The sequence below is a fragment of the Oryctolagus cuniculus genome, chromosome 1 (assembly GCF_964237555.1).
Source record: "Oryctolagus cuniculus chromosome 1, mOryCun1.1, whole genome shotgun sequence".
Lineage (NCBI taxonomy): Eukaryota > Metazoa > Chordata > Mammalia > Lagomorpha > Leporidae > Oryctolagus > Oryctolagus cuniculus.
In genome coordinates, this window is record NC_091432.1 from 162,377,875 (window position 1) to 162,397,076 (window position 19,202).

At 46.2% G+C, this 19,202-nt stretch overlaps 1 protein-coding gene across 3 annotated transcripts in view; it reads left to right on the forward strand.

Annotated features, from left to right (window-relative positions):
* The window catches only part of DOCK8 (dedicator of cytokinesis 8), a 251,166-nt gene that overhangs the window by 83,262 nt on the left and 148,702 nt on the right, over positions 1–19,202 (forward strand). For all 3 annotated transcript variants that reach the window (XM_008256091.4, XM_008256100.4, XM_008256104.4), the window contains 3 exons: positions 1,576–1,699; positions 8,871–9,083; positions 16,399–16,484. In XM_008256091.4, the coding sequence (XP_008254313.3) occupies positions 1,576–1,699; positions 8,871–9,083; positions 16,399–16,484 (423 nt within the window). The remainder of the gene's footprint in view (positions 1–1,575; positions 1,700–8,870; positions 9,084–16,398; positions 16,485–19,202) is intronic.

The window sequence follows — 19,202 nt, forward strand, 5'->3', positions numbered from 1 at the left end:
GGTGGAGGATTAGCCTGTTGAGCCGCGGCGCCGGCCCAATTTGGTCTATTTTTATGAAGTTTTATCAGTACACGTTAGGGTCAGGGCAGTTCAAGTGGCCAGGAGACAAAGGTGACTGGTCCCGGTAAACCTCCACCTGCATTAGTCACCAAGCTGATCTTGCCTTTGTTCCTAGGCTATTTCTTGTCTCCTTTTGCAAAACAAATCGCCTGCTTCAGAGCAAAATGAATTCCAGGGAAGAGACACTTCTGGTTTCCCTACACATGATGCTGGGCCAGCTCAGTCTTCATATAATTAAATCAGCTAAAATCTGCTCAGTGCCTGCTCTGTGTCTGCCACCCCCTTTCTCTCCAACACCCTTCCCTCCCAAAGCGTTATGAACTCTGTGTTTGGATCATTCCCGCGGCTCTCCTGCATTTCCTGGTGTTTCAAGTCTGCCATTTGATGCGCTTCACTGATCTAACCTCACTGCATGTCCTTTCTCCAGCTTGCTCAGTGGATTTCCTCCTAGTGCAGGAAATAAACAAAATGGGCGCATGTGGTTTTTTTGTTTTTTTGTTTTTTTTTTAAGATTTATTTATTTACTTGAAAGAGTTACAGAGAGGAGAGGCAGAGAGAGAGACAGGTCTTCCATCTGTTGGTTCACTCCCCAGATGGCTGCAATGGCTAGAGCTGCACTGATCCGAAGCCAGGAGCCAGGAGCTTCTTCCGGGTCTCCCGCGTGGGGCAGGGGCCCAAGGACTTGGGCCATCCTCCACTGCTCTCCCAGGCCACAGCAGAGACCTGGATTGGAAGTGGAACAGCTGGGACTCGATCCAGCGCCCATTTGGGATGCCAGCACTGCAGGTGGCGGCTTTACCTGCTACGCCACAATTTGTAAACTTGATATTGAAGTGTGTCTTCCAAGAATCCTTGAACTAGGGAGTACACTCGTTTGTGTCTGTAGTTATACTGACAAGTTACATCTATTATCCATTTCATGCTGGTCTAATTCCTCCAGAGGCAGTGCTACACCCTATTTTGAACCCTTCATTTTTTGAGCACCATTTTATGGAGTTTACTGAGTGGAGATTGAAATGTTAGAGATTTTTCGTAGCTAAATCATTCATTTCTGTTTTTTTCTTAATATGTCCTGTTTTTTTCTTCATTATTAGGAGGAGTGCTGTGTCGGGATTAAAAGTTTCTTCTATTTTTTGTCTCTAAATGATCTCTATTTGCTGCTCTGTCCACTGCTAGAGTTCTTCCAGTCTCTCACACTAGGGTCATCGTTGAGCTGCAGCTTGGAGCCAAATGCCCCACAGCTGAAGTGACCACACCTCTCTAGTGGATTTTCCCAGGCTGCCCCAGCCTTTAATTACGAGCCAGCCAGGAGGCGAGTTTGTATCGCATTACAACAGCGCCTTGTGGAAGGCCTGGTACATAATTAGTCGTGAGGAATTACAGTTGCTCCTCTCCCTGGGCGCTCTCTCAGCACCATGCATACACACTTAAGATATTACTTTTATTTTTAATCTCATGGTTTTGCTTCTCTCTCTTTCTCCCTGTCTCCAAATTAAATAACACCAACGATACAAGAAACCAAGGAAGTTCAGAGATTTGCGGCTTTAAGAAGACTGGATCCCGAAAAGATTTTCACAAAACCCTTCAGAAGCAGACTTTTGAGTCCGAAACCTTGGAGAATGCTGAACCTACTGCTCAGGTATTTCCCATCAGCAAACATGCTTACCTGGTTACAGGGCTGCTCTGCCTGCCCCTGTCAATCCTGTTGTTGTTTTCACTAGATTAAGGTTGCAGTAGGACAGACTCCACCATCTGGGTTAGTGATTTTTTTTTTCAAACTTTTTTTTTGGAGGCTGCAGAAACTAATGTCCAATGAAAACCCAGGAGGAGCTCCATGAATAAGAGTCAAACGTGGAACCGGGCTGTTCCTGCAACGGTTCAGCAAGGCTCAGCAGTGGCCCTAAGACTGGCTGCAGAGTCAGGAGACGCTCCACAGGGAGCCCAGCACGGCCTGGGTTCTCTTACTGATTCTGCCACCAGCTAACTCTGGAGCCTCCAGCAGGATCATCAGTCTCCTGACCTCACCCTGCTCCCCCCCTCCCCTGGAAAACCAGGAAGATAGCGTTAACTCACTCATGGGACTGAGTCTGAAATCATTTTGTATGCACAAAGAGAGCGGTTCCAGTCACCTGGTTACTGTTACTGTTGTTGTTCCTAGTACTGTAAAGTGTAAAGTGGCCACAGTGCAGGTCAGTGCCCTAAACGCCCATGTTTTCAGCAGCGTCATTCGCAGTGTCTGAATGGTGGGAGCAACCCCAGCACCCGGTGACGAACAAGTGAATGAACCAAATGTGACATCCGGGAGCTGGGCGAGAGAGGAATGGGAAGTTACTAGTTCCCGGGAACAAGGTTTCAGTTCTGCAAGTTGAAGGGAGTTGTGGATGTGAGGTTTAGGATTTTTTAGGGTTCTAAGTAGGCGAGGAGGCAGCCACTTAAAAGCAGGAAAGATTTTGGTTGAAGATAGGACAGCCTGTAGTCAGATTCACGCCCTGACAGAGTGCGGGGGTCTGAGAAGAGACTCAGCCCCTCAGGCAGTGGGCAACTGCCTATTTCTGCTGTTTGTTGGGAAGGGCCAGGCGGACATGCAGAGACCCACGTCCACTGTGAAAAGCTGTGCTTGAACCGGCAAAAGACCCCTGATTTACAAGGTGTGTGAGCTTGTCAGTTTGGTATGTCCAGGGAGAGGCATGCAGCAGTTGGAACTGGCCCAGCAAGGAACCAGGGAGTAAAATTGTCAGGTCTGAGATGAACTGTTTGTGCCCCATTTTGGAATTAACTATTTGTGTCCCAATTGTCTAGCAAGTCCTAACAGTGGAAATGGATAGTATTAATGGCTGTACTAACACATGACTGTACTTAACATTACTGTAATGTACTCTAAAGATGGTAACTTTTGTATTATATATATTTTACCTAAATTGAATTTTTGAAGTTAGTGTTTTAGTCCAATCTGCCCATTTTATAATTGAGGAAAATGAAACAGAAAAATTTGTGCAAACTTGCCTAAGACTTGCAAAGTCTAATAGCTTTCAATTTCCATGTGTCATAACACAGGCACCTCACCATGTTTAAATACTATCTGTTTTTCAAACAACAAGGTCCCACCAGCCAAGCTAAGTGTCTTTTGGGAGATACACAGAAGAACCAACCTTCTGGTCCAGAGCTGAGTGTGGCAGGTGTGCTGAGGGATGGGAAGCCAGGATGCTTGGCTCTGTGAGGCCTTGTTCACGGGTGATCTCCACCACATTCGGTTTTCACCCTCCCCAGTGGCCAGCTGCATTGTTTTTTATGTTGGTTGGTCAGAAGCTATACTAGGTATTTCAACAGAAGAAGTTTTTAGGGGATTGATTAAACAGGTTGTAGAGACCTGAGAAAAAATACAAGGAAAAAGTTGAGAGCACGGAGAGATGCACACTGGGGCTGGGGGCTAGGGCCTTGGCTTTCACGTGGCAGCCTCATCAAAATCCCCTGGAGGGCTGCTGCACACCAGGTGGCTGGGCCCTGCCTGCCAGGGTTTCTGCTTCAGTGGACCTGGGGCGGGGCCTCAGAATTTGTATTTGCATTTCTAAGAGTGCTGCTGCTGCTGCTGCTGCTGGACTCAGGACCACAAACTCAGGACCACTGGGCTAACTGGAGAGGTTGGCATTGTCAGAATCCAGTAAGCCCAGAGAGGGCCCTCAGAGCAAGGCTTCCTGTCTCCGAGAAGGGGACACTGCCAGCTGCTAGAGGGGTTATGTCGGAATCTCGGAGGAAGGATCTCCTGAGGGAGGAATGGACCTCCATGGAGGTCAGATGGGCTGAAGGCTGGAGCCAGTGGCAAGAACTAGAGGCAGAAAGGAAGGGGCCAGTGCCCACTCCTTCCTCCAGCCTTCCAGGCTCCCTGTGGCTCCCCCTGTCGGCAGAACCTAATGAGAACAGCAGGCCAAGCACAGAGTTTGCTGAGTGCCCAGCCCAGCACCCCAGGGCGGAGTTGACAGGGTGAACCTGCAGCTGAGGTCCAGCACACACAGCAGACACCCACTCTGCAGCGGCTGACAGCGCTCTGGTCAGCCAGTTGGCAGGGTGTGAGAGCCACGCTGTGCGTTTGAAGGAGCGGACAACTCCGCATCGTGGAGGTGCTGTTAGCCTGAGTGAAATGGCGAGGCTGAACACCTGAACTGATATAAGTGAAATACATAAAGTGAGATGACTGTACGGTACACATGCATGAGGGAGGGAGCTTCAAAAAAGTCATAGAAAATACACATTACCTCTTATTTGCATTTCTCCATGAACCTTTTGAAGTTCTTTTATATTTTATAAAATTTAGATATTATCCATAATGTTGTATAATTTCATTTTTCATATTAGCAATATAGTATGATTATCTTTCTCTTCCAATAAATATATATTCTTTTTTTTGATGGCCACATGACATTGCATTGCCTGAAAGTTCTGAAATCTCCTAATGCTTCCTCTTTTGGGGTGGCATTTCCCTTGTCTCTCTTACTCTGTTTTTACATGCAGATGCTCCTTACATCCTTGTCCAGTTAGGTACCCTGAGGATAAATTCTTAGAGATGAAATTTCTGTATTAAAAGGTGTAAGTTAATAAGATTTTTGACGTACATATATAGAGAGAAAGAGCAGGCAAGCACACTTGGCATCTTTTGTTTTTAAAAATTATTTACTGGCCGGCACCGTGGCTCACTAGGCTAATCCTCTGCCTTGCGGCGCCGGTACACCGGGTTCTAGTCCTGGTTGGGGTACCGGATTCTGTCCCGGTTGCCCCTCTTCCAGGCCAGCTCTCTGGTGTGGCCAGGGAGTGCAGTGGAGGATGGCCCAAGTGCTTGGGCCCTGCACCCCATGGGAGACCAGGAAAAGCACCTGGCTCCTGCCTTCGATCAGTGCGGTGTGCTGGCCGCGGCGGCCATTGGAGGGTGAACCAACGGCAAAGGAAGACCTTTCTCTCTGTCTCTCTCTCACTGTCCACTCTGCCTGTCAAAAAAAAATTATTATTTGAGAGATGGAGAGCAAGCTCCCATCTGCTAGTTTATTCCTGAAGTTCCTGCAGTGGCTGGGGCTTGGCCAGGAACTGGGAACTCAATCCAGGTTTCCCCATGTGGGTAGCAGGGACAATTACTTGAGCTGTCAGCTGCTGCTGCCTGGGATCTTTGTTAGCAGGAAGCTGAAATTAGGAGCAAAACCAGGACTCAGATCCAGGTGCTCTTACATGGGCTGTGGATGTCTTGACCTGAGTCCTAATTCCGAGGCAAAATGACCACTCCTTGATAGCCTTTAAAAAAAGAAGAGGAAAGCCATTGTAATCCATAAACTGTACTTTGGAAATTTATATTTACTAAATTAAAAAAAAAAAGAAAAGGGAAGGACTTCAAATGAAGACCATAAATGAAAAGTCTGAGAAATTTGGTTCAAAAATGTCAAGATTTCTGTTCAATAAAGATCATCATGACTAAGGTGGATAAATTAAAAAAATTTAAAAAAAAGAACTGGAAAAAAAAGAAAAAAAAAAGAACTGTGTCGCTCCCCCTCTTCGCGGAGGAACGACACAGGACCCTGCGTTGTTCTTTCGTCTGCTCGGCCCTCCCCGGGTTGGCTACCGACCCTTCCACCTCCGTGGAAGGGCGGTTCCCCCTGCCACTTTCCCCACTTCCGCGGGGGAGCGGCACACCGCCGGCCGGCTCTCTCGGGGGCTGCACAGGTGTTCCTTCAGATGTTCCTCTTTAGATGTTCCTCGTGCATGTTGTCTCTCTCCTCCTTTATAGTCCTCTTCCACCAATCCCAACTCTGCTACCCACACGCCGAGTACGCTGCTCTCCTCCAATCAGGAGTAGGTCCTACAGTTTATTGGTTGAACTGGAGGCAGCTGTGTAGAAGCTGTTTCTCCCTTCTCAGCGCCATATTGTGGGAGAGCAGATGCATAGAATAATTCTTAATTCCAGTAACTTAGTCTAGTCCGAGTTGCTCCCCACAAACTGGAAACTAAACTTATTTTCACCAAACTTATATAAATTCAAAGAAAAATAGCAGTATTAATAATTAAAGTGTTAATACTAACACATTCAGCTTAGGTGAAATTTATGATGTAGTAGAGTAACCTTTCTATGAGGTGAATACCTGTCACAAAACATGTGAGAATAAAGAACAGAGAGATTGTAGTGTGGTATGTCCAGTTAGAACCCTGGGAATAACATTTCACCATAAGTCTTTTTTTTTTTTTTTTTTTTTGATTTTTTTTTTTTTTTTGACAGGCAGAGTGGACAGTGAGAGAGAGAGAGAGACAGAGAGAAAGGTCTTCCTTTGCCGTTGGTTCACTCTCCAATGGCCGCCGCGGCCAGCACACCGCACTGATCCGATGGCAGGAGCCAGGAGCCAGGTGCTTTTCCTGGTCTCCCATGGGGTGCAGGGCCCAAGCACCTGGGCCATCCTCCACTGCACTCCCGGGCCACAGCAGAGGGCTGGCCTGGAAGAGGGGCAACCGAGACAGAATCCGGCGCCCTGACCAGGACTAGAACCCGGTGTGCCGGCGCCGCAAGGCGGAGGATTAGCCTAGTGAGCCGCGGCACCGGCCTTTTTTTTTTTATTTTTTTTAACTTTTATTTAATGAATATAAATTTCCAAAGTACAGAATATGGATTACAATGGCTTCCCTCCATAACGTCCCTCCAACCCGCAACCCTCCCCTTATCCACTCCCTCTCCCCTTCCATTCACATCAAGATTCATTTTCGATTCTCTTTATATACAGAAGATCAGTTTAGCATACATTAAGTAAAGACTTCAACAGTTTGCTCCCACACAGAAACATAAAGTGAAAAATACTGTTTGAGTACTAGTTATAGCATTAAATCTCAATGTACAGCACATTAAGGACAGAGATCCTACATGAGGAGTAAGTGCACAGTGACTCCTGTTGTTGATTTAACAAATTGACACTCTTGTTTATGGCATCAGTAATCACCCTAGGCTCTTGTCATGAGCTGCCAGAGTGGACAGTGAGAGAGAGACAGAGAAAGGTCCTCCTTTTGCCATTGGTTCACCCTCCAATGGCCGCCACGGCTGGCGCGCTGTGGCTGGTGCACCGCGCTGATCCAATGGCAGGAGCCAGGTACTTCTCCTGGTCTCCCATGGGTGCAGGGCCCAAGCACTTGGGCCATCCTCCACTGCACTCCTGGGCTACAGCAGAGAGCTGGCCTGGAAGAGGGGCAACCGGGACAGAATCCGGCGCCCCGACCAGGACTAGAACCCGGTGTACCGGTGCCGCAAGGTGGAGGATTAGCCTAGTGAACCGCGGCGCCAGCCCACCATAGTCTTATAGATGTTTGTCATTGCTCCGCTATAGTCTCTGCACATTATAGGTTCTTTGCCACGTCTTTGGCTGGGCATGTGGTTCCCAATTACTGAGACATTCCAAATGGAATAAAGTGTCCCCTTTGTGCCTGACAGCTCTTTCAAACACACTGCAGCTAAAAGCGGACCGTGCTTGAATAGCAAATGCTGTCTTTCTTCCTCCCTCCCCCTTTCCTTCCTCCTTCCTCCTTCCCTCCCTTCCGTGTGTGTGTGTGTGTGTGTGTGTGTGTGAGGGTGGGTGGGTGTGCTTCTGCTTGTTTCTGTAGCTGTTAACTTCACGTGTTGTAGGAAAATGTTCACGCCTACATCCCTGTCTTTGGAAACAGAACATCTAGCTTTGGGGTTTCACAAAGCTTCGTTTGGAAGGCTCCTCAGAGATCATCTTCTTTTCCAGTTATAATGACCGAGTTCTGCAGTTGGGATTGGGATGCGTCTCTGCTCCCAGCCCTTTCCGTCACACTTTATTCCACCTCTGTTTGGCTTGAGTGTGAGACATGAGTGTGGTCACTTAGAGACTTGGCTCCCAACACCCGGAGGAGAACAAGCCGACTGCCACCAACAGAAACATGGTGCTGCTTTCAGGCCTTTCTTCAGGACTGGTTTAGCTATATCCCTGCTCCCTACTCTCCCCAGCCCCTGGTAACCACCACTGTATGCTCAGCTACTATGGGATCAACTTTTTAAATAACTAAATAAAAGATTTATTTATTTATTCAAAATAAATAAAAAATAAAAGATTTATTTATTTATTCAAAAGGAAGATTGACAGAGATGGGAGGAGAGAGAAGCGGGGAAGAGAGACAGAGACAGAGATAGAGATACAGAGAAAAATTTTCCATCTGCTGGTTCACTTGCCTAATGGCTGCAACAACCAGGTCTGGGCCTGGCTGAAGCCAGGTGTCAGGAACTGCTCCCACATGGTCTCCCCTATGGATGCCAGGGGCCATGTACTTGGTCCATCATCCACTGCTTTTCCAGACTCGTCAGGAGGTTGCTGGATCAGATGTGGAGCAGCCGGGACAGGAACTGACACTTTGTTGATGTGGGATGCTGGCCTTGTAAGCGGTGGCTTACCCCACTGCACCACAGTGGCAGCCCCAGGATGAAACTTGTTTAGATTACACATATCAGTGAGGTCATATAGGGTTTGCCTTTCTGCGCGTGGCTTATTCCCCTTAACAGAATGACCTCCACTGTCACCTGTGTTGTTGCAGATGACAAGAATTCCTCCTTTTTAATGGCTGAGTGTATCACCTTGCGTGTGTGTACCACGCTTTGTCCATTCATCAGCGGGTGGACACTTCAGTTGTTGCCATTTCTAGGCAGTAAATAGAGCTGCAATAAACATGGGAGTGTTGATATCTCTTTAGCAGAGTGGTTTCATTTCCCCTGGATGTGTGTTTCCTCTCATTTTATGCCGCTCTCTTTCTCTCTCCCCGGGACCCACTGTCTTCTCTCATAGGCAGCCCCCCGCCACCTAAACGTGCTGTGTGATGTGTCTGGAAAAGGCCCTCTTGCTTCTTGTGACTTTGACCTCCGCAGCCTGCAGCCTGATGCGCGGCTGGAGAACCTCTTGCAACACGTGAGCTCCGAGGACTTCGAGAAGCAGAACGAGGAGGCCCGGAGGACCAATCGGCAGGCCGAGCTCTTTGCCCTCTACCCGTCGGTGGACGAGGTGGGTGCAGTGGCGTCCGCACCAGAGGATTTCAGAGATGAGAGAGACACAAGCAAGATTTTATGGTTCACTCTTACTGTAGTGCAGTCCCTGATGGCCTGGTGCTTAACCGTGTGATTGCTGGGGCTAGTTGTTTTTCCCAGGGCAAGCCTATGACATAGCAGACCCAACTGTTCATCATCCAGGTGGATGCTGATAATAACAACAACTAGGATTCTCATCGCACTTTTCAAACCAAGATTATTTGCTTATTTAAAAGGCAGAGCATTAGAGAGAGAAAGAGAGAGGGAGAGAAGGAGAGAGGGATATCTTCCTTCTACTGGAATCAAATAGCCACAACAGGCAGGGCTGGGCCAGGACCAAAGCCAGGAGCCAGGAGCTCCATCCTTGTCTTCTACATGGGTGTCAGGGGCCCAAGCACTTGAGGCACAGTAGCAGGGAGCTGGATGGGATGTGTGGAGCAGCCAGGATTGAACCTTGACTCTGAGAAGGGATGCCGGCATCGCACACAGCAGCTTGACCCCTCTGCCACAACAACAGCCCCTTTATCACTCCTTAGAAATCACGTTCACCCAGCTTACGTCTAGGGTCTGCATGCAACAGCCCTGGTCAGTGGGTCAAGCCATTCAGTTCTGCATGGGCATGTTTTGTAACTAATCGATGGAATGTATTCTTGAAACCTTGATGTTCTTTCGTGGTTTGTTGACTGCTCTCAGTGTGCAGCTGGAGAGATCTGCTTTGTGAATGTTTCATGGTAAAATAATCATGGTCATACTCCCAGTCTGTAAGACTTTGGGATCTTGGGTCTAGCGCTGTGGCTTAATGAGTAAAGCTGTTGCCTGCAGTGTCAGCATCCCATATGGGAACTCATTCAAGTCTTGCTGTACCACTTTTTTTTTTTTTTAAGATTTATTTGGAAGGCAGAGTTACAGAGAAGCACAGGCAGAGAGAGAGAGAGAGAGAGAGAGAGAGAGAGAGAGGTCCTCCATCTGCTGGTTCACTCCCCTGATGGCCACAATGGCGGGAGCTGTGCCAATTTGAAACCAGGAGCCAGGAGCTTCTTCCAGATCTCCCATGCAGGTGCAGGGGCCCAGGGACTTGGGCCATCTTCTACTGCTTTCCCAGGCCATAGCAGAGAGCTGGATCAGAAGTAGAGCAGCCGAGACTTGAACCACCACACATGTGGGATGCCAGCACTGCAGGCAACAGCTCTGCCTGCTATGCCACAATGCCAGCTTCTGCTCCACTTCTGATACAGCTCCCTGCTGGTGCACATGGGAGATCAGTGGAAGAGGACCCGATTCCTTAGACCCTTGCACCTACTTGGGAGACTTGGATGAAGCTCCCGGTTCCTTGCTTTAGTCTGGCCCAGCCCTGGCTGTTGCAGCTGTTTGGGGAGTGAACCAGCAGATGAAAGACCTCTCTCTCTCTCTGTCTCTCTCTCTCTCTCTCTCTCTCTCTCTGTCTCTCTCTGTCTCTCTCTGTCTAACTTCACCTTTCAAATACATAAATAAATAAACTTTGGGATCTTGTTAATCCACTTCCATATGTAAAGAAGCTGGCTCAGAGCCTTTGGTCAGTTCCTGGGGCAGGTGGGCTGGGATGAGAGAGCTGTTCTTCGAGGCCTGGAGTCTCTTTAGGCTGCTAATACTTTATTTGAGACTCACCATCTTCGCTTTCGCATGTCAGGTCATGTACACTTTGGGGTTTTACCAGAAGAAATTACCAAACTTTATCTCTGCTGGTCAAATTTCACTAAAAGTCCACTTGCAAGAAGTAGGCTGTGGGGAAATTTTGTATAAAATATGTGCCATCTTTCCATGTCTCTAACATTTGAAACTTGATCTTTGGACGTGGCAAGATGGTCAGGGAGCCTGATGACATCACTACCCCTGTAGGCCAGGTTTGCTGTCCTGCCTTTGATGAGTGTGCTGCTGGTCAGCAGAGAGGACCATAGAAGGAACAGCAGTCCTGGGGTGTGCCATCAGATCTGCCGTGGGAGTCCTGTAGAGGACAAGGGCCTCGCCATCCAGCACCCCTCCTCCGTGAGGGCCCAAGGGGAATTGTCCCCTCCGATGCCATTCGCCAAGGGAGAATGGGGCTCTCACTAAGATAACGTGTACACGTCCTGTCATCCACAATCTTGAATTTTTACTGAGTCAGATTTCTGTTCCTCTCAAGAGTGGCAGCTTCCTGATTGGTGTCCTGAGTTTACGCCAGCTTTCATTTCTTTGCTTGTCCTTGTTTTCTAAACACCTGGGTTGTCTCATGAGTTGGTTTTATTTTCAATTTTGTATGCAGACTCAAATCATTTTTTTAAAATTTTTTTTTGACAGGCAGAGTGGACAGTAAGATAGAGAGAGAGAGAGAGAAAGGTCTTCCTTTGCAGTTAGTTCACCCTCCAATGGCCGCCGTGGCCGGCACGCTGCGGCCGGCGCACCGCGCTGATCCTATGGCAGGTGCCAGGTGCTTCTCCTGGTCTCCCATGGGGTGCAGGGCCCAAGCATTTGGGGCATCCTCCACTGCACTCCCTGGCCACAGCAGAGAGCTGGCCTGGAAGAGGGGCAACCGGGACAGAATCCGGCGCCCTGACCGGGACTAAAACCCAGTGTGCCGGCACCGCAAGGTGGAGGATTAGCCTAGTGAGCCGCAGCGCCGGCCTCAAATCATTTTTGAGGTAGATTAAAAATATGCCAAGTGGGGGCCAGCGCCATGGCTCACTTGGTTAATCCTCCACCTGCGGTGCCGGCATCCCATATGGGTGCTGGGTTCTAGTCCTGGTTGCTCCTCTCCAGTCTAGCTCTTTGCTGTGGCCCGGGAGTGCAGTGGAGGATGGCCCAAGTGCTTGGGTCCTGCACCTGCATGGTAGACCAGGAAGAAGCACCTGGCTCCTGGCTTCAGATCAGCGCAGAGTTGTCTGTAGCAGCCATTTGGGGAGTGAACCAATGGAAGGAAGACCTTTCTCTCTCTCTCTCTCACTGTCTATAACTCTATCTGTCAAATAAAATAAAAAAATAATAAGCCAAATGTCTCACTTATATGTGGAATCTGAAAGAGTTGATCTTGTAGAAACAGAAAATAGAAAGGTGGATCCCAAGACTGGAGTTGGCAGGAACTAATGATTGATGGGTTCAAAGTCTTAAACTGGAGGAATACATTTTAGTTATTGATTGGAATGTAAGGTGATTATAGTTAATGATGATGTATTTTATACTTTGAAATTGTTAAAAGAATATAAAATGATTAATTGGTAAAGTGATAGGTATGTTAATTAGCTTGATGGAAACTTTCTAGTGTTTACATAGATAAAAGCATCACATGCTACCCCATTAGTAGACACAGTTATCATTTGTCAACTAAGGAATAAATTTTTGAAATTATTAAGTATGCATAATGTAAGCAATATCATCATCTGAATTCTTCAGTTTAGAAACTAAGAACCAGAAAGGATAAATTACTTGTTCAAGATTCAGTTGGTAAATTATCAAATGGGGACCCTGCCCATTAACTCCAGATTACATGTTTGCTTGTTTATCTGTTGATGATTGCATGGTATATTAACACCCGTAACTGAAATCCAAAGGTGATCATTTACAGAATTAGGTGACCTAACTTCTCAGTTTCCATCCATGACAGTAACACTCTTTGTCAGCTTCTCAAGAATTCTTAAATCAGACTGATTTGACCTTTACTTGCCTTCCTCTTCCTCTCAAGTCCATGACGGAGGTTCTAACGTGCGGCAGAAGACTTAAAGTGGACCCCAATAGGAGGAAGACCATTCAGGCAGGAGAGAGTACGTCCAGTGAGACATTCACTCGCAGTCTTCCATGAGAGGGTGCCCACACTGAACTGTAGCAGAATGAGCTGTAGACTGCTTTCAAAGGAACTCTGTCTTCTGGTCTTTTCTAGTTAGGGATGAAAAGTGTGATTAAGTGAGGTCCTAACAGGCTCTGTGTTGCTTTAGCAGAGAGGAATGCTTTGAAATCAGGGTATCAGTTGCTGGTAAACTGTGCATCTGAGACACTGGAGGCCCTGCACCAGCCCTCTAGTAGTATTTTCGAACTGTCCTAGCAGAAATTGCATTTACTTTGTACTTTTTCCATGAAACTCCTGTGTGAGAAAGGTAAATTTTTCCCTCACCTGAAATAATTACATAATGCTGGATTTTTTAAAAACTATACATTAGTGAAATTATTTTACCATTACTTCATTTCTCAGTGAGGAAAATAAATAAGCTAAGCTATCCAAATTATGACTAAGTTTATAGCAGAAGCAAAAGCCTATGTAACCACCAAGCTTCCCTGAGACAACCTCTTGCCTGATTCACGGGGATTCAATGCGAGGCATCTTGTGTACTGATGCTGAGGATGGCTGAGACTGTACTGCAAGTCACACAAGAGGTGGCTGAGGGCTCCGTGGCTTAGAAGTGACAGAGCTGAAGTGAAAACTAGTTAGAAAAAATGAGAGTGGGGATGGCATTTGTTGGTTCACATAATGAAATAGCAGGTAGGCAAATGTGAAGGTGATGGGTACATACCACCCACTGGGGAGACCTGGATGGAGTTCCTGGCTTCAGCCTGGCCTAGTCCTGGCTGTTGCAGGCATTGGGAGAGTGAAGCAGAGGACGGGAGCTCATTCTCTCTCTCTCTTACTTTAAAATAAAGAAATAAACAAATAAATAATTTTTGAAATGTGGAGTTGACCTTGTTGGGTCAGTAGATGGAAAGACATCATCTCTCTTGTCCTTTCTCTCTCTACCTCTCCCATTCCTTTATCCCCATCTTACTTATGTGCATGTATTTCCAAGCAAGATGAAAGCACCAGGTATCTACATAAAGCTTCCCATTCTGTCTTTCTGCCTTTTTGGGAATTAGTTCCTATTTTAGATAGCTGTAAGGCTCCAGGCAATCTTACAGATTATCAGAGACTTGGGAAATACATGATCCACATGCAATATATAAACCTTGTTTGGATCCTGATTTAACAGACTAACTGTAAAAAAAAAAAAAAAAACCAACAACTTTAGACTTTTAGGGGAAATTTGAAACTGACAAAATTTTTACTGGCAATAAGGAATCACTGTTGATGTTTTACAACTAATATTAACATTACTGTAGTGTGCTTTTAAACGTCCTCATCTTATGGAAATACTGTACTAACATGTTTACAGATGAGATTTATGGTATCCAGGAGCTTGCTTCTCAGGAATCTAGTCTCGGGTAGGGAGAGGTGGTAGTGCGAATGCAGAAGAAAGCTTGCTCGGCAGTTGCCATTGTTGAAGGTGATGGAATCGTGGTGGTCCATGCTTCTTTTATTAAAAGATTTATTTATTTATTTGAAATGCCGAGTTACAGAGAAGGAAAGGCAGAAGCAGAGGAAGAGGAAGAGAGAGAGAGAGAGAGAGAGAGAATCTTCTGTCCGCTGGTTCACTCCCCAAATGGCCACAACAATCAGGGCTGGGCCAGGCCGAAGCCAGGAGCTTCCTCCAGGATTCCCACATGGGTGCAGGGGACCAAGCACTTGGGTCATCTTCCACTGCTTCCCCAGACCATAGCACAGAGCTGGATCAAAAGTAGAGCAGCCAGGACTTGAACTGGTGCCCATATGGGATGCCGGCACTGCAGATGGCTGCTTAACCTGCTGTGCCACAACTCTGGCCACTGGTCCATTACTTCATTCTCTCTATTTTTGTATTTGTTTAAAATTTTGCAAATGAAAAGCTCTTTAAAAAGAGATCCCAAATTTTAGAATACAACCCAAAAATAGCCTTAGAAATACAAGAGTAGTTGCAAAATATGTCTTGAGGCTATTTTCAAATTAGAGGTTCTTCCCTTCCATTGCGTTTGTTGTGATTGCTCTGAAACTTCCAGCTTGCCCTGAGGGAGCTGAACTCACTGGAGACATCAGAACCCTGCCTCCTCTGGGAAACCCAGCAGTGCTACCCAGCAGGATGGCCAACTACAAGTACAAGGACTAGAGCAGCAGTGAGTTTACCACTTCAGTGATTCCACCAACTGAGTACAAGTGGAGCAGGAAAGTGACTTTCCTACTATGTGTAAAAGTCTTACGCTCTCTGTGCAGTATCTTGTGGGAAGCTTTCAGCATTTCCAGCCTAGGGGAAGACCACCAGACATGACCCTGTTCTTTGAACTCTTGGGAGCATCAGACCATTGGGTAGTGTTTGGACAACCTGCTTCAAGAGTGGGACTTAAAGTGCTCAAGAATTTGCAGGTTTGTCTTTGCATACATGAATATGCATGAGACATAGTCACAGTTTGTGTGTAAATGTTAAGGTTCCTGGGGCCGGTGCTGTGGTGTAATGGGTAAAGCCGCCACCTGCAGTGCTGGCATCCGATATGGGCACCAATTCGAGTCCTGGCTGCTCCACTTCTGATCCAGCTTTCTTCTGTGGTCTGGGAAAGCAGTAGAAGATGGCCTGAGTCCTTGGGGCCCTGCACCCACATGGGAGACCTGGAGGAATCTCTTGGCTTCTGGCTTCAGATCAGCGCAGCTCTGACTGCTGCGGTCAATTGGAGAGTAAACCATCAGATGGAAGACCTCTCTCTCTCCCTCTCTCTCTCTCTCTCTCTCTTTCTCTTTTTCTCTCTCTCTTTGCCTCTCCTTCTCTCTGTGTGTAACTCTCACTTTCAAATAATAAATAAATAAATCTTTTTTTAAAATGTTAAGGTTCCTTTCATATTCCTCTGTCTTTGTCTGGTAAGATAAGCAGGTATAGCTCTTAATTTTGTCATTATGAAGCTTTCCTTTTCTTAGCACTTTAGCAAGTTCCAGCTGGATATGTAAAGGTGGATCCCGTAAATTCAGCTCCAAATCTCTGTCATCTGTTTAGGAGAGCAGTGGACTGAGAAAGAGACTGTATCAAAGGATTGATGGCAAATAGCCTTAGGTGAACTCTTCTGACTCAAATTTCAAGTCTGAAACCCCTGTGTTTACTAAAGTCCTTGGCAGGAGAAATTTTCCAAGTATGTATTTAGAGCAGGCAAAGAAAAAACAGCCAACAATAGGTATAGGAATTTGTAATGCCATCTGGTGGATATTACTAAGCAGTGTGCATTTCCTTCCTTCCTCCCTCCCTCAGTCTTTGTTTGGGTTTCTGCAGTTGGTGCTGAGTTTGGAGGTTTGGGGGTTGGATGAGAAGTTCTCTGTAAAAGGCACAGTGTCGTTCTGCCACTAAAATAGAGCAAATGCTTGTGGACTTGAGCCATGGAAGGTGCCTTCCTTCCCTGGGTTAACTCCAGATGGAATTCGTCATGGAAATTTATTAATGATGTCTTTGCAATGTGATTACTAATAGGAGGATGCTGTGGAAATACGTCCAGTACCAGAATGTCCTAAAGAACATATGGGCAACAGAATCCTGGTCAAGGTGCTGACTCTAAAGTAAGTATCAGCTAATACGGTCGTCAACACATTGATGCTTGTTTGGCCTCTAGATTGTATTCCTACCAAGCCTTTGACAGTCACCTCTCAACAACTGGGAAGAAGCACAGGTGTCTGCCAAGGTTAGGTGTGTAAGGTGATGGCCGACGGGAAGAAAAGTGGCAGTAATCCAGTGGTGTGCTGGAATTGGCTCGTATGAACTCACGGGAGCTGACACTGCACTCCACTTCCCATGTGTGGGTTCAGTAAAGTCACACTGGTAGTCTGGAATTGGTCACGATGAAAGTATTCACACATAGAAATCACCAAGCACTGTAGATGAGAGCCTTTTCTGCCCACAGACTTGTGTGTTAACATTTGCCAGTGCACCATTGTTGAAACACTGATAAACGCAACTGAAACCCAGTCTCAGTGCAGGGGTCCGTGGGGAGTAGTGGGGACCGTAGCCAACTATGCAAGGGGGAATCCACTGTCCACTGCAACTGCCCAGCAGGCCCAGTTTTGTTCATTTTCTGATTTATTTAAGATAAACTGGAAATTCATATTTTTCAGCATAATTTCCCGATTACTTAAATATCTTCTCATTTCTTTTTCAACACCACACAACTCAAAACTTATGTCAGGAGTCTGGTTTCAACTAGTCAGTGATGTACCACATCTGCTTTGAAACACTTGTATATAAACTTCTTGACAGTGTACTTTTTTAGTTAAAAAGGGTCACATGCCCTCTGTGTATGTGTGTTAATTTTGTCCTTGCATATTAAAATAGGAGCTACGATGTGAAGCATGAACTGTACCCATCTAAATCCATTCTAGTATTGTCTTCCTGCAGTCTGATAAATTGCCTAGTGTAATTCCTGGAGTCTTTGCACACTGCTACTTTAGAGAATTAGTCCTTCCATTTGGTTACAGACTTTTTTGGAAATACTAAAGTTGTAAATGTTCTATCTAGGCAAAAGCTCATAAGCATAACCTTTCTTTACATGCTACCGGGAGGGTCATCCATCTCTTGAAGTTAATTCATGGATCCCTTAATCAGCACCTGGTTTGCAATTAAGCATCTGGATTCTGGATTCAAGGCTGTATTTGAACCCTGAGAACCTCTTAGCTTGTAAATGAGGTTGTCAGACTCTAGGTCTCAACTTCTGTGATCCTCAGAACTTAAGCTAGCGTGGTGACTCACAGCTACGGCGCTGACTGTGTGGTAGCCCTTCCTCTGGCTACTTTCACTAGTGGAGGTGTCAGGGCCTTTTGTCTCGTATCCAGAAATGAGTGGCCTACTCACCAGCTGTGCATCAAGTGATGGGCACAGAAAGGCCAAGCCCTGCACTTCCAGCCAAGCCGGAATTGGGAGCCTCCTAACCCATGAGCAGGAGGACTGAGCGGAAGTGGCCGTTCCCCTCTCATTGTTCATGGGCATCACTCACCGGGACAGGATGCACAGCCAGGCCACTTTTAGATGCAGTGAACTGTGCCATTTGGGATCAGAGGAATTTTCCCCATGATGTTTGTCACCAAGCCTTCTAGACCTTTCCAGTAAATAAATGCAGCTGTTCTCACAGGTGGGAAAACATGGCCCACTAAGATAGATTTGTTTTATAAACGAATAGTGGCTTGGGTCTCTCTTAATCAGAAGTGTGAAGTGCAGTTTCTAATGACTTTTCCAACTGCCAAAGCAGAAATTAAGTAGCAGTGACCATTTTATGCAGGGACCTTGGTCTGTTCATGTGTCTTAAATAGTTCCTACAGAATTTATACACCTGCAAGAGGAAAGAGGGATGGAAGAAAGGCCCTAGGTATAACTACCTTGAGTAAACTGGATACAATCAGCAAATTCTTACAGGTAAATACTGAATATGAAAATATGAATAGTAAAAATTTAGTGACAGTATCAGAGACACTTTTTTTTGCTGACCCTGATACGCAGAGTTATATTTATACTACAGATTCCAACAGCTAGAAAAAAATGTTTACTTCTGAGAAATAGGCAAAGCTTCATAGATGCAGAAAGAATTAAGCTGATGCTAACTCTGCACATGTTTGTAGCAACAAGAGGCTGACAACAAAGTATTTTTCTGTTTTGTGTTTTAGTGGGGGAAATCTTCTAATTTAAAATTTAATATAATCCTATGCAAAATAACCTCAGCTCAGAGGCATCTTCTGGGTGATGAGACTTCAGTGTGCAGGAACTTCCCGATGATAGAATTCAGTAGGTTCAGGTGGAGTCAAGAAACCTGAGTGCTGACAAACCGCTCATCTGCCTCAAAATATGTGCTTTGGGGACAAAGCTTAGCAAAACACGAACAGAAAAAGCCTAGGTTCTGTGCTCAGAAAGGGCTTGGCTCAAAACCTGCATGTGCCACTTCCTAACTTTGTGGCCTTTGGCAGATTACTTAACCTCCCTGATCCCGTTTCCTCATGTATGGGGTGGGGATAAGATCTGAATTACACTGTTGTGAGCAGTGTAGTAAAACACTTCATACACAATTTGCTCTGTTGAAAACACAGTATTTATTCATCCTCTTTTTTCCCTCTGAACCACAGAGAACTTAACTTAACACTGGGTACCTACCTGAGTATAGCACATCAGTGTTCTGGCCCTGTGGGTGTCACACAGTTCAATCCATGTTGAGCCTGCTGGGCAGGAGCTGGTGAGCCCACGCACTGTACAGGCCCAGGTGAATGTGCTGTTACCTAACAAGGGGAAGAATAATCATA